We start from the raw sequence: 26,270 nt of genomic DNA on the forward strand, positions 1-26,270 counted from the left end.
GTGTGTGTGTGTGTGTGTGTGTGTGTGTGTGCGCTTTCTGTACTTTAAAACAAGTGCATGTGAGAATACTGAGGGACGCTCTGTAGAAATCATCTGTAAACTACAGATCATCATATCAAGAAAAAGGAGAATAAGAAGAGGAAAGACTAAGGAGGAGAAGAAGAAGAAAGACGAAGGAGAAGGAGGAGAAGAAGAAGAAGAAAGACTAAAGGGAAGGAGAAGAAGGAGAAAGACAAAGGAGAAGAATAAGAAGAAAGACTAAAGGGAAGGAGGAGAAGAAGAAGAAAGACTAAGGAGGAGAAGAAGAAGAAATACTAAGGAGAAGGAGGAGAAGAAGAAGAGGAAAGACTAAGGAGAAGGAGGAGAAGAAGAAAGACTAAGGAGAAGGAGGAGAAGAAGAAGAAAGACTAAGGAGAAGGAGGAGAAGAAGAAGAGGAAAGACTAAGGAGAAGGAGGAGAAGAAGAAAGACTAAGGAGGAGAAGAAGAAGAAGAAAGACTAAGGAGAAGGAGGAGAAGAAGAGGAAAGACTAAGGAGAAGGAGAAGAAGAAGAAAGTCTAAGGAGAAGGAGGAGAAGAAGAAGAGGAAAGACTAAAGAAGGAGGAGAAGAAGAAGAAGAAAGACTAAGGAGAAGGAGGAGAATAAGAAAAGGAAAGACTAAAGGGAAGGAGAAGAAGAAGAAGAAAGACTAAAGGGAAGGAGGAGAAGAAGAAGAAGAAAGACTAAAGAGAAGAAGAAGGAGAAGAAGAAGAAGAAGAAAACCCATTCATGTCTCACCAACAGAAAAGTGCAGATAATTTCGATGTTTTCATTTCTGATGTTTTTCTTCTTCTATGGTGTTGCAGTGATAACATGAGCAGCACCAGGGAGGAGAGACACATTGTGCGTTTAGACACGTCTCTGGTTTGAGTTCCGTGTCAGATTTAACGGAACATCGTCCTCATTTGCATATTCTATACTTCACTTCGTTCACATTTTGCCTCCAGCTGAAACAACTGGAAGAAGAAGAAGAAGAAATGTCTGCAGCTGACGAGTTGATCTCATAATAAGACTTTAATGATGCCGGTTCAAGACGGGGCTCGAGCCCGAAGCCCGGAGCAGAAGACCAGCTGGTTCAAACGGACACGATGCCGTTGAACATGTGGAAGATGAATTTAGGAAAAACGTTTCACTGACTTTTGTTTGTGGGTAATTTGATTTTAAATAAGACTTTCAGGTTTCTAATCGGCGAAGTTGAGACAATATGTTCTCATGATTTTGCATATGTGTGTGTGTGTGTGTGTGTGTGCGTGTGTGTGCACGAGGCTTTGTTGTCGGAGGATTTCGGTGGAATTGCGTGTCAATCCACACAAGAGCCAACATGACATGAGACACTTCACGATGTATTCTTTTCTTAAATAGCATCGGAGACTCTCCCTGTCTCCACCCTCTTGAGCTTCCTCCTCCTCCTCCTCCTCCTCCTCCTCCTCCTCCTCCTCCCCCTCTTCCTCCGCAGCTCATGATGTTTCTATTCACACAGATGATATATGGAGACCCCTCCTGCACGGACACTCAGACGGGACCCGGAGCATCACGCCACGCTAAGGTCGACACATTTATTTCTTCTAGTATTATTTTATGTGAAATTCTAAAAATCTTCATATTCAACTTCTTCTTTTCCCATTTTTTTAACTTAGCCAACAAGTTTCATTGAATGTATTCTTCACAAAAATAATGGTTCTTAAATTGTTCTTTAAAAGGCTTTGTGGTTCTACGAAGAACCATCGCCTACTGAAGAACCATTCTTTCATTTGAGACTCCTTAACAGTTCATTGAAGAACTCTTTAAGGAAATGGTTCTTTAAAGAACCCTGGTTTGAAAGGTTCTTTGTGGAACCAAAAATGGTGCCTTAAAGAACCATGTTTTAAGGGTCTTTGAGGCACCTTTATAGGTTCTTTGAAGAACTCTTTAAGGAAATTGTTCTTTAAAGAACCATGGTTTTAAAGGTTCTTCGTGGAACCAGAAATGGTGCCTTAAAGAACCATGTTTTAAGGTTCTTTGAGACATCATTAAATGTTCTTTAAAGAACCATTTAAGGAAATGGTTCTTTAAAGAACCCTGGTTTAAAGGTTCTCGGTAGAACCAGAAATGGTGCCTTGAAGAACCATTTGTTGAAGGTTATTTGAGGCAATTTTATAGGTTCTTTGAAGAACTATTTAAGGAAACGGTTCTTTAAAAAACCCTGGTTTTAAAGGTTCTCGGTAGAACCAGAAATGGTGCCTTAGAGAACCATGTTTTAAGGTTCTTTGGGACATCTTTATAGGTTCTTTGAAAAACTCTTTAAGGAAATGGTTCTCTAAAGAACCCTGGTTTTAAACGTTCTTTGTGGAACCAGAAATGGTTCTTCTCTGGCATCACTCTGAAGAACCATATTCGGTTCCACATGGCACCTCCATGTTCCCGTGTGATGCTCTGTATACATTTGTTCCACTTCTTTACTCCCTCTTCTCTTCGCAGCCTCGCTTGACATCGGAATGGAGAGTGAATCACGTCGGACTCGTCCGGCCACACTGATGCTGCTCTTATTAATGTTGACCACGTGGCCGCGGGGCACGCGCTGCGACCGACACGCCGGTGGGTACACACTTCAGGACGTCATGTACGACCTCATTACCTTCGCATTGAAAATGCGGAAGGTTATGTTTTCATTGCTGTGTATTTATTTATTTATTTATATGCGTGTTACTCGCATAACTCAAAAAGTATTAAACCAAATCGCATGAAATTTGGTGGGATGATTGGTTATTATCCGCGGACCATTTGATTAGATTTTGGGATCGATCGGGTCAAAGGTCAAGGTCAAGGTCATGAAAAGGTCAACATCTTCTTGAATCGCATGCAATTTGGTGGGATGATTGGTTATTATCCAGGGAACATTTTATTAGAGTTAGAGATTGATCGGGTCAAAGGTCAAGGTCATGAAAAGGTCAAACTCGTCTATCTACCATTGCGCGTTCAATTTATATCCAATTGGCATGCAACTAATGTCAAAATGTTCATAATTCAATGCCCAATCTTGTGATATGCGAAGGTATGCGCTCTACCGAGTGCCCGTTCTCGTTCACTCGTGTCGCCAAAAAAACTATGAAATAAAATGAATTTAATTGTGTGCACAATGCATACATATATAGTTCTGCACAGAGTTATTCAGTCATATATAGTACCTATATAGTACCAAAGAAAATGATATCATTGCTTTTACTACTCTTCTGGCTCGTCGCAGAATACTGCTTGCTTGGAAGTCTCCAGGTCCACCATCTCAGTCTGCCTGGCTTAAGGATGTAATGTTTTTCCTGAGTTTTGAAAAAATCAAATATACACTTAGAGGCTGTAATGACCATTTCACGAGGAAGTGGCAGCCTTTCATTTCCTATTTCCAAGACCTGTCAGTGTTGCCCAATGATTGAGGCGCGTTGGGTTCTGTCCATCTGTCTGATTTATTGCAACCAAATCCATGTATTACAAAAATCTTTGAACAAATGTAAAGGCCATGGGTGTGGGTGGGTTTGTGGGTGGGCGTGTTATGATTCATTATTTATCCTTATTTTCAATTTTTTTATTTATTATTTATTTTATTTATTTATTAGTTGTATTTCTTCTCATTTTTCACTTTACGTTGTCTGTTTGCTCTACTTTCCTGTCACTTTATGCAGTACTACTGCAAACAGAACAACACACACACACTGTTACGCCCGGCCTAGGGGTGCCAGAGCGTAGCACCAGGTCGGTCTCCCCACCTCCCAAATTAGGACCAATGCTGCAGAGTCAGGAACAATGATCTTTATTTTGGTTCGGGTGTCCACAGTTCTTCAGGGTGAGCCAGGCCCAAAACAACAAACAAAACAATCTAAGCAAGTCAGCTACCTTCCCTAGACCATAACCGAAACAAACAAAAATACAAATCACTTACCTAACTCCCTACTGAAAAACAAGAGAAAACAGTATCAAACAAAAAGGCTGCTCACCCCTACCGACACCCGTCATAACCCCCCCACCCACAATCAGAGCTGTGCAGCATGGCCTGGTTGGAAGCTGGAGAGAGAGAGAGAGAGAGAGAGAGAGAGAGAGCCGGCCCCCACAGGTTCCCTCTGATGTGCTCCGTCCAATCACCTGTAAGGGGAAGAGAAACGCAAAACATCATAGCACCCCCCTCAGGCAGGGAGGTGAACAACATTAAGGGGAGGATTTACTCTCAGCCGTAACATCCCCCCACCTAAGATCAACATTTCTTCTATTTAAAGAAAAGTTTGTTCAACACCCTATCCGGGACAACGCATCCGCCACGACATTATCAGTCCCATCTGGAAACCCAGCTCATAGGGCAGAAGCTCTGGTAGACCCTCTTGTACCAATCACAGGGAGCCACATCCTGGTCTTTGGCTGACAGGGCCTTATTGCACCTGTGCAGTAAACAACCCCCTCTCCTCTAGCCTATCACTCACAAGCTGTTTCAGGTCCTCCTTGTCTAACTTCACCGGCATTTGTATATCAAACGCGTTAGCAATGAGCACCAACTCCCCCTTCCTACATTTATTTAACTGCTGAAGTGTAGGATCAGCTACAAATTGTTCCAAATTGAAGTCCATTTGGATCCCGGACGAGCCCCCAATTATGTTACGCCCGGCCTAGGGGTGCCAGAGCGTAGCACCAGGTCGGTCTCCCCACCTCCCAAATTAGGACCAATGCTGCAGAGTCAGGAACAATGATCTTTATTTTGGTTCGGGTGTCCACAGTTCTTCAGGGTGAGCCTGGCCCAAAACAACAAACAAAACAATCTAAGCAAGTCAGCTACCTTCCCTAGACCATAACCGAAACAAACAAAAATACAAATCACTTACCTAACTCCCTACTGAAAAACAAGAGAAAACAGTATCAAACAAAAAGGCTGCTCACCCCTACCGACACCCGTCATAACCCCCCCACCCACAATCAGAGCTGTGCAGCATGGCCTGGTTGGAAGCTGGAGAGAGAGAGCCAGCCCCCACAGGTTCCCTCTTATGCGCTCCGTCCAATCACCTGTAAGGGGAAGAGAAACGCAAAACATCATAGCACCCCCCTCAGGCAGGGAGGTGAACAACATTAAGGGGAGGATTTACTCTCAGCCGTAACATCCCCCCACCCATCGTGAGCCGGCGGAACCTAGTGTAAATGAAGTGAGGTCGCCTACATTTTTACGTCGCCGTAACTTTTCGGCCCCGAATGAAAACCGTGAGTGTTTTTATTGTCATGAACCAGGCCACTTTGTCGCAGTCTGTCCAGTATTACAGCAAAAAGAAAGGTCTGAGGGGAAAAGCCCTTCTGCCATTGGTCTAATTCAGGGTAGGCCAAAGACTAGTGGTCCGTATGAGCTTGGGACAGACAAATCGCTAAAACCAGGTATTGATGATTCCTTTAAACCCTTTATCTCACGGGGTCACTTGTCTCTGGGTGGCTGTGACGGGGACAAGGTCCCAATTACCATTTTGAGAGATACTGGGGCAAAGCATTCGGTGGCTCGACGTGGTGCAGTGCCGTTCTCTGACAAGTCCTACTGTGGGTCTGACCTGTTGGTGTGGGGAATTAACTTGAGTGTGTTACGTGTGCCACTTCATGCCGTTACCCTCTTCTCCGACCTTGTGTCTGGTCCAGTGCGAGTGGCCGTGAGGGATCAACTGCCCATCGCAGGGATTGACCTCATTCTCGGAAATGATTTAGCTGGGGTTAAAGTTTTTCCCACTACTCCCGAGGTAACTGAAAAACAAGAGAAAACAGTATCAAACAAAAAGGCTGCTCACCCCTACCGACACCCGTCATAACCCCCCCATCCACAATCAGAGCTGTGCAGCATGGCCTGGTTGGAAGCTGGAGAGAGAGAGACAGCCCCCCACAGGTTCCCTCTTATGCGCTCCGTCCAATCACCTGTAAGGGGAAGAGAAACGCAAAACATCATAGCACCCCCCTCAGGCAGGGAGGTGAACAACATTAAGGGGAGGATTTACTCTCAGCCGTAACACACACAAAATAAAAAAATACTTGTTCGCTGATCCCTGTCGCTATATTGTGCACATTCTCTAATAAAGTATATTAAAAATAAAAGAGTTATTCAGTCATATTTTCATGATATAAAACCCCGGTGACACTCTCTCTGTTGCAGGAGATCCTCCCGAGGACCTCGTGATATCAGACCTCGGTCATCTTGGACATCTCCAGATCCGATGGAGCCCCCCAGCCAGCTTCGTGAACATGACAGAGTGCTCCAGACAATATCAGCTGGAGTACTTCGACACATACATGAACAGCTGGACGGTGAGTGCAGAGTTTCTTAACTCGTCTAATCTCCTCCCAGAAATGATCAATATAGCGTGAAGTTATCTGTTAATGATGCGATTAAAGGGTGCAATACATCTCACGCCCACAAGGTGTGATGATCCAAATTTAACAGTTCAATTAAATGACGTGTTTGATGTCGGAGTAGAAGCTTCACCTCAAACAACCCTAATTGAATATGTAATTATATAACAAGGGTGTGAAAAAAAATATATATAAAATGATGTATCCTTAAACTTCTGGAATCCACCGCTTCATAGATGATCTGCTGCATCCTTTTATTATTAAACTTAACTGTGAAGTCCTGATTACGTTCTGTAGAACCTGTAACAGGTGTATTACAGGTGTATTCTTTGGTCTGTTGGGAATAATTCAAATATCAGCAAAATCTCTTGATTTAACGATAGCCATATCCCGATGTCGTATATATCTCTATTGTCATTCCTAAATGTGTTTTCAATGTGAGAACAGCTTCACATGGCTTCAGTTTCATGCAGCTTTGTTGATTCTCTAAGAATATTCCAGTTTGTATGGGGGGGGGGGGAGACGAAACATAGATATGTTTCCAGTGGATTCCGGAGTCAAAATGATTGTGACAGATAGGACTGATATGGAGTGACTTCGACAATGATCATATCTGTGCCCACGGATCCAATGACTATGACAATGATCATATCTGTGCCCATGGATCCAATGATTACGACAATGATCATATCTGTACCCAGGGATACAATGACTACGAAAATGATCATATCTGTGCCCACGGATCCAATGACTTCGACAATGATCATATCTGTGCCCATGGATACGATGACTACGACCAGCGGGATGCTTATGCGTGGATGGAGCTCTTTCACATTCATATTCAAGATGGTGAATTCAACATGTCTGTCCGAAGGCACCGCGCTGTTAATATGAATAAACTGCTAATTAGAAAAACTGTGTTTCTGCATCGGCAGGCTATCCGAACGCCTCGGCTGGAGCACGCCGCCCAGTTCGACCTGATGAAAGAGGTGAGAGTGAGGGTGTACACCGTGCTGAGCGGACCCTGCACCGGCGGCTCGGTGGTCAAGAGCTCGCGCTACACCGAACTGGTCCAGAAACCCACCGGCACAGGTCAGGGCACAGACATCAGAACCAGAGATTTGGAAACTGTATTTAGGTTTTAATTACCCTTTTTCTACCTCTAGGTGTTGTGGGAACTGCGGTCCAGGGTTTTGCCTGTGTGTATTATAACAGGAAGTACCTGGAGTGCACCTGGGGGGGGAACCCAAAGATGCCCGCCGACTCCCGACAAGATCTGTATTTCTGGTATGTTACGGGTACAAAGAATCTTTTTCCATTTCATAGGAGGAAAAATAATGGTTCTTAAATGGTTCTTTAAAAGGCTTTGTGGTTCTACGAAGAACCATCACCGACTGAAGAACCATTCTTTGATTTCAGGCACCAATATAGGTTCTTTGAAGAACTCTTTAAGAAAATGGTTCTTTGAAGAGCCCTGGTTCGAAAGGTTCTTTATGGAATCAGAAAAGGTGCCTTAAAGAACCATTTGTTGAAGGTTCTTTGAGACCCCTTTATAGGTTCATTGAAGAGCTATTTGATGAAATGGTTCTTTAAAGAACCCTGGTTTGAAAGGTTCTTTGTGGAACCAGAAATGGGGCCTTAAAGAACCATTTGTTGAAGGTTTTTTGAGACCCCTTTATAGGTTCATTGAAGAACTATTTGAGAACATGGTTCTTTAAAGAACCCTGGTTTGAAAGGTTCTTAGTGGAACCAGAAATGGGGCCTTAAAGAACAATGTGTTAAGGTTCTTTGAGACACATTTATAGGTTCTTTGAAGAACTCTTTAGGGAAATGGTTCTTTAATGAACCCTGGTTTGAAAGGTTCTTTGTGGAACCATATATGGTTCTTCTACGGCATCACTCTGAAGAACCGTTTTCGGTTCCAGATGGCACCTTCATGGTTCTGTGCGTAGACCCGTTGAAGCAGTGCTTTACGTCCTCTGTCTCTTCCCAAAGGCACAGGGGCCTGAAGCAGGCAGACGAATGCCCCACATATCTTATCTCGGGAGGAACGAGGAGCGGCTGCAACTTTACAGGAAAGTCCCTCCCGGAGTTCTCCGATATAAACTTCTGTGTCAACGGCTCCTCGAGTGAAGGACCCCTGGAAACGACTTTCTACTCCTTGCAAATCCAAAACCAAGGTAGGTGAAGGCTTGCTCGTGACTATGATGAACCCTCGTGTTTTGGGTGTCATTACCTCCTCCCGTCACACTCTGTCAACGATGAGTCATTGTTTTCATGTTCATGCAGTGAAGCTTGAAACCACAAATACGCTGCACCTGCAAACGGGTCCAGGCAAGCAACTGGAGCTGCACTGGGACGCTCCGGTGTGGAGCGGTCCTGGGCGATGTCTGGAATGGGAGGTGGAACACGAACAAGAGGGACCCGATGGGGAAATTAGTTCGGTACGTAATGTGAGAACTTTTTTATCGGTGTATCGTTTTTTCTACATCTGTTGATGGTTCAGCTGCAAGAGGGATACAAGTCATGCAGAAAACAAGCTGTGAGAGGCATGCAAGTGTAGAGGGAAGAGGGAAATCATCTCTCAAAGGCAAGAGAGGGCATGCAGGTTTGCGCACTTAACCCTTGTGTTGCCTTAGGGTCATTTTGACCCGAATCAATATTACACCCTCCCCCCGCCTTAGGATTAATTTGACCTCATTCAATGTTTAATGTCGGTGTTCTTTCGGGAGTCAACAAACAAACATAAAGTGCCTCACACTTAAACTTGGAAAACAATATTAATTCTAATAATTTTCTGGAGGTTTTAATTGCTGGCGTCAAATTGAACCCAAAGGGTAAAATATGTTAGTAAATATAAAGGTAACAGGAGGGTGAAACATTGAATCGGGTCAAAATGACCCAAAGGCGGGGGGAGGGTGTAATATTGATTCGGGTCAAAATGACCCTAAGGCAACACAAGGGTTAAAAGATAAACGCAAGAGTGAGATGACGATCATGAGTCCAGAAGCAGGAGTCACAGCAGCACACAGCAGTGAATGCAGAGCCAGTAAACCACGACGGAAGACGAGGTGGGATGACGAGGGACGGACCAATGAGGGAAGTTAGAACAGGGGGGGGGGAGTCGGGGGGGGAGCGAGAGGAGGGGGGCAGAGGAGACGAGCAAAAAGATAGGAAATAAAACCAAACAGGAGGAAACGGACTAAACCAAAACAACAACAACAACAACACAGGATTCATCATCATTTATTCTGATATCAGAGAATATTCCCAGAGTTTCTTCGTGGAGCTTTTCCTTCAAACACCTGCACTGGCAGGTCGTGTTCTTCAGTCCCTCAGACGAAGAGGATCATTGTGTTCATCAATATTCAACGGCTCTTTGCCTTTTGACCTTTGACCTTTGATCTTTGGCCTCCACTGATTTTGGGTCTTTAGCTGCACGATGTCAGTCTTTATTTCCCTGAGATGACAACCAAATGTGCCGTAAAAAAACAAAACTAGAGAGCTAAATGAAGAAAGAAAAGTGGATGATTGCATCTTAACCCTTGTGTTGCCTTCGGGTCATTTTGACCCGATTCAATATTTAACCCTCCTGTCGCCTTCGGGTCAATTTGACCCGATTCAATGTTTAATGTCGGTGTTCTTTCGGGAGTCAACAAACAAACATAAAGTACCTCACACTTAAACTTGGAAAACAATATTAATTCTAATAATTTTCTGGAGATTTTAATAGCTGGGGTCATATTGACCTCAAGGGTAAAATATGTTAGTAAATATAAAGGTAACAGGAGGGTGAAACATTGAATCGGGTCATATTGACCCGAAGGCGACAGGAGGGTGAAACATTGAATCGGGTCAAATTGACCCGAAGGCAACACAAGGGTTAAAGTCACCTCTAACTGTATTCTAATCTTAACTTAACTTTTACTTTACTTTTTGTGATGGACAGAATCAGATTTCCACCAAGCAGACGAGTCTCACTCTGCCCGGCGACGGACAGAGGAGCTGCTTCCGGGTCCGGTCCAAGGTGCACATGTACTGTGCCGAGAAGAGCTTCTGGAGCGAGTGGAGCCGCCCGGCGTGCCACCCAGGTAACGGCGCTACGAGCTGACATTCAACACGGCGGTAAAAAACAACATTTGGTTTTGCCGTTATTTACAAAGAAAACCTGAAAATATCATTTCAAGCATGAAATCAGTTCATCTGATGGTCCTTGTCATTCATTGTGAGGTTCATTGATAGATGCTTTTATTGATGATGTCATATGTAAATAAACCTGATCTTGTGTGTGTTTGCTTCAGAGAAGAAGGAAGTGGCTCCTGGAGCCGGGTGGGACCTGGTACCCATCTATGTTTACACGGCTGTGGCGATCATCGCTCTACTGGTGCTGTCTCTGTGTGTGGGGCTCGTGTAAGTACTTACGATTGGACCCTTCCTGTTGGACCCTTCCTGTTGGACCCTTCCTGTTAGACCCTTCCTGTTGGACCCTTCCTGTTAGACCCTTCCTGTTAGACCCTTCCTGTTAGACCCTTCCTGTTGGACCCTTCCTGTTAGACCCTTCCTGTTAGACCCTTCCTGTTGGACCCTTCCTGCTAGATCCTTCCTGTTGGACCCTTCCTGTTGGACCCTTCCTGTTAGACCCTTCCTGTTAGACCCTTCCTGTTGGACCCTTCCTGTTAGACCCTTCCTGTTAGACCCTTCCTGTTAGACCCTTCCTGTTGGACCCTTCCTGTTAGACCCTTCCTGTTGGACCCTTCCTGCTAGATCCTTCCTGTTAGATCCTTTCTGTTAGATCCTTCCTGTTAGACCCTTCCTGTTGGACCCTTCCTGTTAGACCCTTCCTGTTAGACCCTTCCTGTTGGACCCTTCCTGTTAGATCCTTTCTGTTAGATCCTTCCTGTTAGACCCTTCCTGTTAGACCCTTCCTGTTAGACCCTTCCTGTTGGACCCTTCCTGTTAGACCCTTCCTGTTAGACCCTTCCTGTTGGACCCTTCCTGTTAGACCCTTCCTGTTGGACCCTTCCTGTTAGACCCTTCCTGTTGGACCCTTCCTGCTAGATCCTTCCTGTTAGATCCTTTCTGTTAGATCCTTCCTGTTAGACCCTTCCTGTTGGACCCTTCCTGTTGGACCCTTCCTGTTAGACCCTTCCTGTTAGACCCTTCCTGTTGGACCCTTCCTGTTAGACCCTTCCTGTTAGACCCTTCCTCTCAGACCCTTCCTGTTAGACCCTTCCTGTTATACCCTTCCTGTTGGACCCTTCCTGTTAGACCCTTCCTGTTAGATCCTTCCTATTAGACCCTTCCTGTTGGACCCTTCCTGTTGGACCCTTCCTGTTAGATCCTTCCTGTTAGACCCTTCCTGTTGGACCCTTCCTGTTAGACCCTTCCTGTTGGACCCTTCCTGTTAGACCCTTCCTGTTGGACCCTTCCTATCAGTCCCTTCCTGTTGGACCCTTCCTGTTAGACCCTTCCTGTTAGACCCTTCCTGTTGGACCCTTCCTATCAGTCCCTTCCTGTTGGACCCTTCCTGTTGGACCCTTCCTGTTAGACCCTTCCTGTTGGACCCTTCCTGTTAGACCATTCCTGTTGGACCCTTCCTGTTAGACACTTCCTGTCGGACCCTTCCTGTTAGACCCTTCCTGTTGGACCCTTCCTGTTAGACACTTCCTGTCGGACCCTTCCTGTTAGACCCTTCCTGTTGGACCCTTCCTGTTAGACCCTTCCTGTTAGACCCTTCCTGTTGGACCCTTCCTGTTGGACCCTTCCTGTTGGACCCTTCCTGTCGGACCCTTCCTGTTGGACCCTTCCTGTTAGACCCTTCCTGTTGGACCCTTCCTGTTAGACCCTTCCTGTTGGACCCTTCCTGTTGGACCCTTCCTGTTAGACCCTTCCTGTTGGACCCTTCCTGTTAGACCCTTCCTGTTGGACCCTTCCTGTTGGACCCTTCCTGTTAGACCCTTCCTGTTGGACCCTTCCTGTTAGACCCTTCCTGTTATACCCTTCCTGTTGGACCCTTCCTGTCAGGAGCCTTGAGACACAATATGAGAAGATGAACTCACTGCGTTTCCGTTTTCAGGCTCTCGAGACGAGTGAAGCAGCCGGACTCTCTGCTCACCGCCCTGTTCGCCAGACATTCAGAGGTCTCAGCGGCGAAGGCCTAAAAGACGAGAGAACGTGCAGCTCCATCGCTCCCAAACGTCCCGAACCTCGCTCGTTGTTCAGGGTCTCTGGTTTAAAATCACTCGATGGAGCTTTGATAGATGCCACACAGTCATCGCCTGAGACGTTAATGCTCTGAGGGCTGAAGGTCATCGTCCTGGGGGCTGAAGGTCATTGCTTGAGATGTTAACCCCCTGAGGACTGAAGGTCATCACCCTGAGGGATGAAGGTCATTGCCTGAGATGTTAACCCCCTGAGGACTGAAGGTCATCACACTGAGGGCTGAAGGTCATCGCCTGAGCCATTAACGCCCTGATGGCTGAAGGTCATCGCCCTGAGACGTTAACGCCTTGAGGGCTGAAGGTCATCGCCCTGAGACGTTAACGCCCTGAGGGCTGAAGGTCATCGCCTGAGGGCTGAAGGTCATCTCCCTGATGGCTGAAGGTCACAGCAGGTCACCTCTTATCGGCTGCAAGTATTCTAATCATCCAACATAATGCTCTAAATGTCATGTTAACTGGAATATTTTTTATATTTATGAGTTTCTTTAAGTGTTTTTGTTGTTTAAGGGTTTACTTTGTGTCTCAACTCCTGCCAAATAGTTCAGACTTATACATCATTTTGTTATGATGTTTCCTGATCCGATGTGAGGTCAAAGGTCAAAAGCCCACTGAGGCAAATTCTTAATTTGTGATATTCGGGTATATATATATATATATATATATGAACTGAATCTAATTCAGTTCCAGTTTACCAGGATGACGTGTTTGACGTGTTTTGGATGTATAATTTACTTCTCGTGGTTTTTGTATTAATAAAAGGCCGAACGAGCCACTGGGTATCAGGAGTGTTTCTTCTGATTGATTGTATTGCATATTTTAAATAAAGCGTACAGTTGAAGCCACGATGAGTTGTGGAAGTTTAGTAGGTGCAAGAACTTCATGAATGTGCCAGTGTGTTGATGACATCACCTCAACCTGCTGACATCTTCACCTCCATCAAAAGTTTACCTGAAAACTTAAATCACCAACGTTAAACAGTTGTTATCGTCTGTTTAGAGATGATTTACGTGCCTTAAATGAAAATGTTTCGGTAAAAATACAAGGAAAGCATCTGAATAACAGCTGGAAATACTTTTAAATCTATTTGTTCTCTTTTACACGCGTCGTGATATATTTGTATGAACAGTGATCGTGGACAATCTAAATAATTTAGTTAATAAAGTCAACCTCAATACAAGATAGAACAACAATCTCAATTTCATAGTTTCATTTGTGTGACATTCAATTGAAACAGTGCCTCATTTAAACTTCAGAGTGGTCTGAGACACACAGATGTTGAAATATCATGCACCTACAATATTGTTCACGTGCAAATAGCATCTGTCGACTTGCAAATAGACATAAAATAGCAGATTAGGGAAGAATCAGGATGGATTCTTATTTATAAATGACCTTTCATGATGATATAAAATGCACTTATCAAGATAAACTGCTTTTAGAGTGTCTGCGTAGGAAGACTTATATTTTTGCTCCGGTCGCCCTCTAGTGTTCAGACCACGTATTACACCCAACTCGTTCTTACATGAAATTAGTGTCACTCATATTTTTTGCAGATTCACTTGTGACCTATACATTAAATAATCTTGTGTATTATATTTTAATGACCTGTGTGCAGCTGTGCATGCCAATGTTTTTTCATTTTAACATTTGATATGGATATTATAAAATAAAAATAAATAAAAAATATAAATATATATATATATAAATAAATACCCTGCATGATGTCATATTTGGGAACGCAGACATCTGTCTCCAGGCTGACGCTCCTCCGTGTTTGATCCGACATTCATTGACTTCCACAAGGTCAGTGATGAAGTGATGCAGCTGATGGCTTCCCACACCAGCTCTGACTGTCCAGGTGTGTGTGTGTGTGTGTGTGTGTGTGTGTGTGTATGAGTGTGTGTGCGTGTGTGGGTAGATGTGTTCTTCTATGATTAATCAGTAGAAAAGAAATGAGATAAATGAATAAAACACACACACAAACACAAGCACACAGACGTGCACACACACACACATGTGCAGAAACACACAACCACACACACACATGCACACACGTGCACAAGCACACATGCACACACACACATGAACACATGGACACACACACACATGCACACACGTGCACACACATGCACAAGCACACATGCACACACACATGCACACACATGTGCAAAAACACACGCTCACACACACTCACACACACACACACACACTCATAGTCCTCATTGTTATGTCATGGGTGAATTATTTGTGAGTATTTGTTTGATTCATTACAGACAATAAGTGAAGCCACAATCTAATATTTAAAAATGACTGCAAAGGTATCGGCAGAAGAATAAATGTTTATATATACCTATCCTAGATATTATAAATTAAATCACATAAATAATTATATATATATATATATATATATATATATATCATTTATATATGTATATAATATATATAAAATATATATAAAAAAACATTTTTGAGTGTACATATATACACATATTTCATTCACACTTCTAACACTCAAATTTGTAATAAAGTTAGTTGACCATTCTTACATTCATATCACCGTTATGCATATTTAAATGACACCTCTAACCTGCCCGGCAACACACATGATAACTGATGAAGGGATTTGACTGTAACCGTGTTGAGCTAACGGTCCAACCGGACCGGGGGGTAGCGGCGCGATACTGGAGGAGGAATCAGCAACTTTGTCCAGGTTAATGTGTAATTTTGTAGGCGTAGCGGAGCGTGCCAGAGGATTGGTCGGGGAGGGGAGTGTGTGTGTGTGGGGGGGGGGGGGTATAGCCCAGGTGTGACTTCTCATCCCATTGATCCGCTCCACTCGCCTGCTGGAGGACGTCCACAGAGGCTCACGGGACTACTTCAGGTTTGCATTTCACGATGGGACGTCTACATCTCTGCAAAACTATGATGCACATTTTCCCTCCTCAGGCTCCTCAGGCTCCCTCCTCGTCTCCTCGTCTCCTCGTCTTCTGGTCTTTCTGTCCCCCGGGCTCAGTAACTGGAATCTGTCCCTGCAGAGTGAATCAGTTGCAGGGCCCGGCTGGTTACTGCACCCGGGGGCCGGGCTTCCCTCCAGAAGAACACGCCACACCGCCATCACGCTTCACATCTGCACCCGGGTGTGACTCAATGCTGTCTAACATCTGGACTGAAGGCTGTAGTGCAGTTGTTTTGATGCTCTGTGGTCATATCCACCGGATTCAGAGATGAGTGCATGTTGCTGCAATCTGCAAAACATACATAACTAGAATGGGCACTCGGTAGAGCGCATACCTTCGCATATCACAAGATTGGGCATTGATTTATGAACATTTTGGCATTAGTTGCATGCCAATTGGATAAAAATTGACCGCGCTATGGTAAAAAGAAGATTTGGACCTTTTCATGACCTTGACCTTTGACCCGATCGATCCCAAAATCTAATCAAATGGTCCCCGGATAATAACCAATCATCCCACCGAATTTCATGCGATTCGGTTTAATACTTTTTGAGTTATGCGAGTAACACACATACAAATAAATAAATAAATACACAGCAATCAAAACATTACCTTCCGCATTTTCAATGCGAAGGTAATAATAAGTTGATGCGTTACTACACACGTTCGATGTTCATCATGTTGAGTCTGACTCTCCTGATGCAGATAACAAAGCACCAGGGAAGTGTCGAGCTCGTGTGGGACACACTTTAAATGATTCTTACTGTATATATTTGCAGAAAATATATATTTTTTTAACATTAACATCTTTAGTTTAATCTGTTTCACATTTTTTTTTTTTAAACCTCCAGTTTATAGAGAGAGCATCCCTCTTGTGGCCTCACAGCAGCCGATATCGTCACGTAGAGGCGGAGCAGGAAGTTAGACTTCATCATGTGGGCGGGTCCAACATGGCGGCGGCGTTCCCAGAGGCATACTTTTTAGTTTAAAGTATGTACTGCCCTTAGAAAGCACACGCCGCTGCATGCACTCTGCTACACCTCCAACGCTGACCCTTTTGCTCATAGAGCAAAGGATTGTGGGTCAGAAGAGCTCATAGAGCAAAGGATTGTGGGTCAGAAGAGCTCATAGAGCAAAGGATTGTGGGTCAGAAGAGAAGCGTGTGAGCGGATGCGGGAGGACAGCCGGGAGTTTTTGACATTTTGCATTCGACACACTCTCCAGATATTAGGAAATACTTCCTCTAATCCTTCTCTGGCCTACTGACAAGTGAACACTGTCTTCAGTGTCGGAGCGTCGTCCTCTTTCCTGTGCAGCGATGCCAGACGAGCAGCGGTGTGTGTATGTGTGTGTGTGTGACCTCTACGGGCAGTTTGACCTTTGCAATGTATAAATATAAGTGTGCGAATAACCTAAAAAACCTCTTCAAAGAAAAACTTATTTGCATATTCCGTGTATCACCTGGGTTACTGAGGGTGTGTGTGTGTGTGTGTGAGTGTGTGTGAGTGAGTGTGAGTGAGTGTGTGTGTGAGTGTGTGTGAGTGAGTGTGTGAGTGAGTGTGTGTGTGAGTGAGTGTGTGAGTGAGTGAGTGTGTGTGTGAGTGAGTGTGTGTGAGTGTGTGTGAGTGAGTGAGTGTGTGTGTGTGTGTGTGTGTGTGTGAGTGAGTGTGTGTGTGTGTGAGTGTGTGTGTGTGTGAGTGTGTGAGTGTGTGAGTGAGTGTGTGTGTGAGTGTGTATGTGTGTGTGTCCCTTTGCTGCAGCTCATAGGGACGAGTGGTCCGGTTCAATCCCCGCTCTCCCCATGAGTTGCATGTTGAAGTGTCCTTGAGCAAGGCACTGAACCCCCAGCTGCTCCTCAGGCTCAACTGCTTCTTAATAACTACGAATGAGTCAAATGCAGAGAAGAATTTCTCCACGGGGATCAATAAAAGTACATTTTGTTCTTTCATTTCTTAAGAGAGGAAACTTTAAATGTCTCAAAGTCCCCCGCTGAGGACACCTCACACGCCGCGTGGGACGGGACGCCATCACATCTGTGTGATGCCTTTAGGCGCTGCATGTTGTGTTACCACGTCACCTTTAAAAGACTCCTGAAGGTCGTTGCTATTATAAGACCCCCCCCCCCCCTCAGCGTAACACCACTCAGGGCAGCCTGCAGGTGTCGGGTTCACACGCCAGAGGGATTCCCGGGTAACTCGCCGTGTCCACACTGCAGCAGCAGCTGATGTTGTTTATTCCCTTTCCAGAGAATATTCAACCAGCTGTTGAACTCAGGGGGGGGGGGGGGACTTCACGCCGCGGTGTCCATGCGTGGCGACGCCTTCTGTTTGGATTTGACACCAAAGAGGAGAGCTTTTTCAGACTTGTCCTTTTGTTTTCACACTTGACACAAAACAAACATAAATAAACTTCCTGCAGCTCAGAGGGAGAAACAAAAAAAATAGTAGAGGAGATTTGGGAATTTGGGCTGGTGAGCACATCAAGAACATAATGAATATATATATACACACACGTATATACACACATATCCATATAGCTACATGTGTATATATCCATATATATATATACATCATCTACCTCGAACTTGTAAAGTTTAACTGCAAACATGTGTCTTAAATATGCAATAAAATCGTTTATGTTTCAACGAGCTGACAACCTGGGGGTGTCTGTCCCTTTAAATAACCTGGAAGAGGGGGGGGGACTGGGTCCTCTGAGGAATGTGTGCTCTGGATAACGATTAAAGTGTTTTGCATTTTCCTCTCATCGTCGTTCGGTCCAAGAGGTCAGAACACAAAGTCGGAGGTCACGCCACTCCTCTAATACTATTGTTTATTGTTTATTTCCTTCATGTAGAAATACTTTGTACACATTTACATTTTATTTTAATTTGAAACCGACACGTGTGAGTTTGCAAACAAACTATAAAAAACTGGAGAGCTCCGGCATACATCTCATGTACAACTCTAATATCAGACGGCATCACGGGGGGGGGGGGGGGGGATGCCATAAATACAATGCGGAGAAAAGAAAACAAATGAAAAAAGGAAACGTGGATCCCTTGAACTGTTCAGGTGCGTTCAGGTGCGTCCCGCTTCTCCAGCATGAGAGAGATCCACGTCACCGTGGTAACGTCCAGAAAGCTCTCCGCTCGTCATCCCTCCATCCCCGACGCCGGCTGCACGGGGGGGGGGGGGGGGAGTTATTGTCCTGTTCACAGACCCGGCCTCAATGGGGCCTTCGCAACCCGTCTAAAAATAACAGAGAGAGAGAAGGAGAAAGAGAGAGAGAGAGAGAGAGAGAACAGGAGAAAGAGAGAGAGTGGAGGAGCAGGAGAAAGAGAGAGAGAGGGAGCAGGAGAAAGAGAGAGAGAGGGAGCAGGAGAAAGAGAGAGAGAGGGAGCAGGAGAAAGAGAGAGAGAGGGAGCAGGAGAAAGAGAGTGAGGGAGCAGGAGAGAGAGAGGGAGCAGGAGAAAGAGAGCAGGAGAAAGGAGAGGCAGAGAGAGAGAGAGAGAGAGATGGGTGTCTGTGCACAGAAGCCATGTGCAGAGTGAAAAGAAAAGTAGCACACCTCCTGTATGAGACTCCTTTGTGTGTGTGTGTGTGTGTGTGTGTGTGTGTGTGTGTGTGTGTGTGTTCAGGGACTTCAGTACATGGCGTCCTCGTAGATGTCCGTCCTCAGGCAGAAGAGGATCCCCCCCCCCAGCATGAAGATGGTGGCCCCCCAGCCGAGGCCGTAGCCCCAGTTGAACTCGTGGTAGGTCTGGAGGACCGTCCCGTCGATGAACTTGATGGGGTAGAGGACCAGAGCGCAGGACTGCAGGACCACTAGAACCACAAGAACCACGGGGTTACAACACGCTCGTGTGATCTCCATCAGCGCACCGTGTGCACACGGTGACTTCTTTTAAATCTCGTCTGAAAACCCATTTTTAGGGAACAGCTTTGAAGTGATGTCGCCCTTTTATGCAGTTCTTTGGATCCCTCATAGAGTTTGTCTGCTGTTCTATATTTTGTATTTTTATTTTACTATTCCATTTGTTTTGCCTCGATTCTCTGTAAAGCACTTTGTAAATAAATGAATATATATTTATAAATATATAAACATTTTAATATATATATTTATATATCATAATATATTTAAATGTATAATATGTATACGTATATATATATATATATATATATTCAAAATATATATGTATATATATAAATAATTATTTGAATTCCTTTAGCACTGTTCAACAGAGGATGAAAAAGTACTTTCCCAGTGTAATTAAATGTGCAATAACAACTTATAAGATATATCATGTGCTTTTTCCTTTTCCCTTATAAAGTAAAAACATTTTTTTTTTTAAAGTCATTATTCTTGTGACCTTGGTATTGGCCAAGAAAAATGACTAATGCCTCCATCAGTGTGAATCACTTCCCCGTTAAATCATCCAGGACCAGGAGCGACCGCCGGTCTATGCGTCATGATGGCCGTGGTGGTGGTGTGTGTGTGTGTGTGTGTGGAGGGGGGGGGGGGGCATAAAAGTTCCCTTCTCAATGCATGCTAGGTGACTCTTGAGGAAGGGACTGTGTGGGCCCACAGCTCCTCCTTTCCTTCCTCCAGGACGGAGCAGAGTGGTGTACAGGAGGAGGGGGGGGGGGGGGGCTCAGGAATGTGGCGGTGTTGATGGAGTGCAGAGTCGAAGCGCGCCACCCCGCTGAGGTCATATTTCTGGACAGAAAATAAATACCATGCGGCCGCGGCCCCCGCCGAGGGGCATTTGGCGGGGTCCGACCGGCCTGTGAGGAGTCCTTATTCTCTTAAAGCAATTACACACAGGAAAAGGAGCAACGCGGCCTTCCCACGCCTTTCAGTCAACGGCGAGGGCCCAGCCGGTGAGCACACTGTCCTTTGTGGCCGACGGGTTCGGATACACGAGGGGAAAACATTGCATTTCCCCTCCAAAATTAAATGAAATATTTTTTCTACAGCGTAGATATAGAACATTCTGTTGCATCATCTCTCCGATCGGCGTGTTTTCGGACGTTCTCCACCGAAGACGGTCTTTTTTTTTTTACTAACATTAAAAAGGATTTTGTCAACTAATTGACAGAAAATGAAGTTTCTCTACAAGCAACCACAGAAAAGGCACCGCATTACATCTCGTGTTGACGAGGAACAAAACGACTAATTAGTCCAATTGATCTGCTGACTAATAATCCATGAAACACGGACGATCCTAGATGTTTGTTTGCATTATTGTGTGCAGATTTTTGCAGTTATTTACACTATTTGGATTTTAAAACAAACTTTAAATCTTTCCACACAAAACATGAGTTTGAAACAATTTGTGGATAATTCAGTCTCCGCCGTCTGTATAAAGCTACAGACAGCGGTTAGCTTAGCTTAGCTACATATGAAGATACAGGCGGCGGTTAGCATAGCTTAGTTTCATATGAAGCTACAGACAGCGGTTAGCTTAGTTACATATGAAGCTACAGGTGGCGGTTAGCTTAGCTTAGTTTCATATGAAGATACAGGCGGCGGTTAGCATAGCTTAGTTTCATATGAAGCTACAGGTGGCAGTTAGCTTAGTTTCATATGAAGCTACAGGTGGCGGTTAGCTTAGCTTAGTTTCATATGAAGATACAGGCGGCGGTTAGCATAGCTTAGTTTCATATGAAGCTACAGGTGGTGGTTAGCTTAGTTTCATATGAAGCTACAGGTGGCGGTTAGCTTAGTTACATATGAAGCTACAGGTGGCGGTTAGCTTAGTTACATATGAAGCTACAGGTGGTGGTTAGCTTAGTTACATATGAAGCTACAGGTGGCGGTTAGCTTAGCTTAGTTTCATATGAAGATACAGGCGGCGGTTAGCATAGCTTAGTTTCATATGAAGCTACAGTCGGCGGTTAGCTTAGATTAGTTTCATATGTACTGTAGCTACAGACGGCGGTTAGCTTAGCTAAGTTTCATATGAAGCTACAGTCGGGTGTTAGCTTAGCTTAGTTTCATATGAAGCAACAGTCGGGTGTTAGCTTAGCTTAGTTTCATATGAAGCTACAGACAGCGGTTAGCTTAGTTTCATATGTAGCTACAGACGGCGCTTAGTTTAGCTAAGTTTCATATGAAGCTACAGACGGGCGTTAGCTTAGCTTAGCTTCATATGAAACTACAGACGGGCATTAGCTTAGTTTCATATGAAGCTACAGACGGCGGTTATCTTATCTTCATATTAAGCTACATACAGAGGTTAGCGTCATATGAAGGTACAGACAGCGGTTAGCTTATCTTCATATTAAGCTACATACAGAGGTTAGCTTCATATGAAGGTACAGACAGCGGTTAGCTTAGCTTCATAGAGAGAATGTAACAAAGCGGCTCTGTCCAGAGCTAACAGACCAGCAGCACCTCTAAAGCTCAACAATGAACACGTTTGATTTTGTTTCCATCAATACACACACCTGAACCAGCTCTTTCCAGCCTTAATGCTACGCTATGCTAAGCCAACCAGCTGCTGGCCGTGGGTTCATTTCGAATGGACAGACGGAGAGTGGTTTCCATCTTCTCATTTCCAGAAATGTCAAACTACTTCCTTTAGGAAAATATATGTCCACGGACACGATGTAAACATGCAGCAGGAGGGACGCTACACACGACGCATGACTCGCTGATTCTTGTATCATCTAATTTCATTTTTAAATCTGGAACTGGGCCTGAGACAAGGAGCGGGACGTTGTTTACATGAAACTAGTCGGTTATTGCAACGCCTGCACAGCACGAGGGAACAATGTGGCTGCGTTGGTTGTAATCATATGTCTCATAAATATAGATCCTCCCTCGGCGGCGTCAGAGGAACCTTCTCACAAAGTAAAGTCCAAACGTGAGGCATTGGCCGACTGTCAGAAAAAAGACACATGAAACCTCCACGCTCAATTCATATCACTTAATATATCTGCTATTCGGGACACAGTATTGTCAGTCATAGCAGTCCTGCTCTAACACGCTTCAATTGCTGTGCTTTTATTTTGAAAGCCCAGTTCGGAAACTAGGCATGTTTTCACCCTTTTGAAGGCAGCAGAATCTTTTCTGGAAGTTTCAAGGCAGTCAGAAGGAGTCTGTGGTGACTTCTCTGCAAATTCTGCGGCTGCTGTTATTTTTTTACTTTTTTTGGGCTCAGCTTCCCAGACTCCTCACCACAGAAAGAATGAGCTCCACCAACGAGCCTCGCTCGGCTGCTTCTTCCCTCCTGCGCCTCCTTTCCTATTCACTGGAGGAATAAAACCCCCGTCTATATGGAAATGGTTGTGGTGGCCGTATATATATGTCTCCTTACCCAAAAAAATGTGCATGACGTGTGGGTGGGGGGAACATTGGGAAGAAGACACATGCGCATGATTTCGGGGGGGGGGTAAAGTGACATTACATTACCTGCAGTGAAGAGCAGCACGGCCACGGTGCGGTAGTGGCGCCGCTGTGTGCCCCTGCAGAGGGAAATCAGGGCCACCAGGAAGGCCAAGAGAGTTGCCACAGCACCGGCCACCAGCAGCACCAGGGTGGCAATCTGCCAGTCTGGGGGGGAGGGGGGGGGGGGCACAGGTTAGAGAGCAGCGTTAGTGGGAATAAACAAACTGAACTTGTCAACGTCTGATAACTCGTAGATGAAGATGCTGAAGCCACAGCTGCGTGCCGTCCTTTGGAACACAGTCAATATAATATCATGTCTCATGGAAACGGAATTTTTGAGGGCGACAAGTAGTCCAACAGTATAAATCTCCACATGTCGTTGCTCCTCTGGGGAAGTCGGCCTCGCATTTACTCTGTCACTGTCTGCAGTCGAGGTTTGTCGTGTTTCTACTCGTTTGCACGTGAAAATAAAAGTGAGAACGATGAAGTTTTTCACCGTGACATCGCCTTTTTTCTTCTTCTGTTTCTTCCTCTTAAACTCCAGTGTAGAATAAAGTTAAAACGCATCACCCCCCCTTCTCTCCGAGTCAAATTCTCAATCCTCGGTAAGACTTCCACAACACCAAGTTGTTAATACACGTATTAAAAAGCCTTCCTGAACCGAGCTTCTCCATGAGCGAAACCCTGGAGCCAGAAATCTATTCACACTTCTTGTCCCTTCTTCATTGTCCCCTCTTTGATGTGCCAGGAGACGGCGACACTCAAAATGAGGATTTACATCCTCTCCTTCTCAAGCTCCGATTGTATTGTTATCCGGATTTGGGAAATGTACTTTCCCCGAGAGGAGGTTGATTTGATTCAACCCCCCTCCAAAGAAATAATATCTTAACCTCTATTCTGGTTTTGTCCCCCCCCCCCCCCAAAAAAACAACACTGTCTCTTTAAAAAATATTGAACATCACAAGTGTATTGAGGCTGGGAGTTCCAACACAGGTTGTTTTGTGTGCATCGTATCTTTACTCCAAAGATGGACTGACATTCAAGATTCTTGGGGGTAGGATATGAGAATGTGTGCATCATAAAATCAGCTTTGGCTTTAACCTCAACACGCCCCCCCCCCCTCCCCACCCCCCCACCCACTGGTGCTTTAATGAGCTCTGCAGACCCTCAAAAGCGACCAACCCCGCCTCCCATTCAACACATTCCTCTCTATCAGAGAGTGGTCATTCACCCCGACACATTCCTCTCTATCAGAGAGTCAGAGAGCGGTCATCCACCTCAAAGCTGTGCATGTTTGCTGGTGGTAAAAAAAGAAGAAGAAAAAAGCACCTAAAGTCACTGCAGGACTACAATTCATGAACAGATCAAATCTAGAATTGAAAAAACAAACAAATGTTACAAAATCCACAATGTTCATTTGAGCGGTTCGGTCCCCGGCTCCGTGGAGCCGACTGTGTGCCGGCATCACATCTGGTGCATTTAATGAGGATGTTCAAAGGAAGTGGGTAGGAGGCATAAGTGCTTCTTTCTGTCTTGTGGCTTCTGTGCTTGATGAAAAAAAAAGGGGTCCGGGTCCCGGTGAGGTGGATGATGGAAGAAGATGCTCAATGTGTCTCTTCAAAAAACCCACTAAACCACCTTCTGGGGGGTCTGAGTGGGGTTAGAAACTCTTTGTGTGTAATTATGCGTCTGCATCGCATGTGATCTGGTATTCTGGTGTCTTCTAACACAGAGCAGAGTAATGAAGCATCAATGTGACTCATGTGGAACCCGACTCACCGGCCCTTTGTTCACACACTATATAGTTGGACCATCAGAACCCATGAGCAGAGCATTAATGACGTCACTGATATGAACAGAGGACAAACCGCCGATCAGCTGAGAGAACAACAAGCCGACTATAACACACTGTTGCTGGGAGCTGCCATGTCTACAGTTCAACTCACATTCCTCTCTGGCTCGGTGACGTATAGAATGTGCAGTCTGTGTGTAGAACGACGTACAGGCACAGAAAAAAGGCCACTGATAAAGAAAGAAATGCTATTTTAAAACCAGCCAGTTACAATTTAAACGACAAAATCTGAGTCCCCTCTTCAAAAAAAAAAAAAAAGTCACTCAAATTACTACAACCTTGTAATCCTCTCTCCGAGGACAACATCCTAACGCCAAGGGCAAACAACCCAAATACCCCCCAAAAAACTGTGCGTAAATACGCGCGTCTTACCAGACGTGAGGGTGGAGAAGCAGCTCCACGGAGCCTCCTCCGCCGGAGCGCGCGCCTCGGACTGGGAGCAGGACTCCCACAGGGACAGGGAGAAGTGGTCCGCGGTGACCCAGGACGGGCTGAGCAGAGCCACCACGTCCAGACTCAGAGCCAGAAAGACGCAGAGCAGCGCGATGAGCTTGAAGGGCCGGAACACGAACACCTCGTTCACGGACATGTTGCCACCACCACGACGCGGAGCCGCAGGTCGATCACACTGGAGGTCCGCGTGCGTCTTCACCCACCACAGCCCTCCACTGCTTTGTGTGTGCGCGCGCGTGTGTGTGTGTGTCCAGCTGGAAAAGTTTAACGGGAGACTTCCGGTTGGATCGGGGTTTTCAGAATAATCGGACTTCTGTCGGGACACGTGATAAATCACTTACAAACAAATATTGTTAGATTTCAAATAATTGTATTTATTTATCGTTATTATTACTGATGTTTTGCTATTGATATATTACTCTTCGTTATCCTATTCAAGCATGTGTGGTTTTATCTGACTGACAACAATTACAAATACACATTTAAAAGAACACAAAAACATGGGTTCATTTATTTTATTTTGCAGTTGATGTTTCATAACATTAGGAAATGTGTTGTCTTCTAAATTAAAAAAAGACAAAAGCATCTAAACAAAGAGCAGCCTGCTCACATCCAACCCACATTTAAATGAAAGTGTTGGTCATTGACTGAAAGTCTGAGAAAACACACATGATACATACACTTTCAATTCATACAACTTAATATATCCGCTATTTGGGACACAGTAATAGTAGTAATAGCAGTTCTGCTCTACCACGCTTCGAGGGCTTTGCTTTTATTTTGAAAGCGCCGCAGAATCTCTTCAGGAAGTTTAAGGCAGTCAAAAGAAAGTGCCTCCAAGAGTATGAATTCAACACATTTGTCCATACACGGACATGCAGGCTTGAAAGAAAAGGAGGTGACACAATGCAGAGGAAATACTTTAATAAACAAAGCAGCAACAACAATATGAGGATAAGGACAATAAATTTCCTTTAAATGCTTAGATATGAATTACATTAAAAGGTACCAAAAACCTTTGTGCAGT

At 44.8% G+C, this 26,270-nt stretch overlaps 2 protein-coding genes across 4 annotated transcripts; one reads left to right on the forward strand and one right to left on the reverse strand.

The window, feature by feature from the left end:
- Window positions 1-1,513: 1,513 nt before the first annotated feature.
- On the forward strand, window positions 1,514-13,431 carry il13ra2 (interleukin 13 receptor, alpha 2). Of its 2 annotated transcripts, XR_008831305.1 has the most exons (11): window positions 1,514-1,584; window positions 2,496-2,612; window positions 6,172-6,323; window positions 7,304-7,460; window positions 7,535-7,655; window positions 8,364-8,548; window positions 8,658-8,812; window positions 10,318-10,459; window positions 10,670-10,778; window positions 12,445-12,815; window positions 12,853-13,431. XR_008831305.1 is itself a non-coding variant. In XM_056411713.1 (10 exons), the coding sequence occupies exons 2-10, from the start codon at window positions 2,513-2,515 to the stop codon at window positions 12,527-12,529; spliced, it is 1,206 nt and encodes a 401-aa protein (XP_056267688.1). In that variant the 5' UTR covers window positions 1,514-1,584; window positions 2,496-2,512; the 3' UTR covers window positions 12,530-13,431. The 2 variants fall into 2 exon arrangements, 1 of the variants encoding a protein (XP_056267688.1); XM_056411713.1 differs by having other exon boundaries at window positions 12,445-13,431.
- Window positions 13,432-18,361: 4,930 nt separating this feature from the next.
- On the reverse strand, window positions 18,362-25,473 carry LOC130191948 (transmembrane protein 47-like). Of its 2 annotated transcripts, XM_056411715.1 has the most exons (4): window positions 25,163-25,473; window positions 22,963-23,103; window positions 19,196-19,370; window positions 18,362-18,721 (listed from the first exon to the last, which is right to left on the reverse strand). In XM_056411715.1, the coding sequence occupies exons 1-4, from the start codon at window positions 25,377-25,379 to the stop codon at window positions 18,664-18,666; spliced, it is 591 nt and encodes a 196-aa protein (XP_056267690.1). In that variant the 5' UTR covers window positions 25,380-25,473; the 3' UTR covers window positions 18,362-18,663. The 2 variants fall into 2 exon arrangements, with proteins under 2 accessions (XP_056267690.1, XP_056267691.1); XM_056411716.1 differs by lacking the exon at window positions 18,362-18,721 and having other exon boundaries at window positions 19,189-19,370.
- Window positions 25,474-26,270: the final 797 nt, after the last annotated feature.

Source organism: Pseudoliparis swirei, chromosome 3 (assembly GCF_029220125.1).
Source record: "Pseudoliparis swirei isolate HS2019 ecotype Mariana Trench chromosome 3, NWPU_hadal_v1, whole genome shotgun sequence".
Lineage (NCBI taxonomy): Eukaryota > Metazoa > Chordata > Actinopteri > Perciformes > Liparidae > Pseudoliparis > Pseudoliparis swirei.

Excerpts from the sequence above, each read along its gene's own strand:
- il13ra2 (XM_056411713.1), top strand. The coding sequence starts at position 2,513 with ATGGAGAGTGAATCACGTCGGACTCGTCCGGCCACACTGATGCTGCTC. Across the intron at positions 7,461-7,534 it reads CCAGAAACCCACCGGCACAG|GTGTTGTGGGAACTGCGGTC; the intron begins GTCAGGGCACAG and ends TTCTACCTCTAG. Across the intron at positions 10,460-10,669 it reads CCGCCCGGCGTGCCACCCAG|AGAAGAAGGAAGTGGCTCCT; the intron begins GTAACGGCGCTA and ends TGTTTGCTTCAG.
- LOC130191948 (XM_056411715.1), bottom strand. The coding sequence starts at position 25,379 with ATGTCCGTGAACGAGGTGTTCGTGTTCCGGCCCTTCAAGCTCATCGCG. Across the intron at positions 23,104-25,162 it reads CTTCTCCACCCTCACGTCTG|ACTGGCAGATTGCCACCCTG; the intron begins GTAAGACGCGCG and ends CCTCCCCCCCAG. Across the intron at positions 19,371-22,962 it reads CGTGCTGCTCTTCACTGCAG|TGGTCCTGCAGTCCTGCGCT; the intron begins GTAATGTAATGT and ends TTGTGGTTCTAG.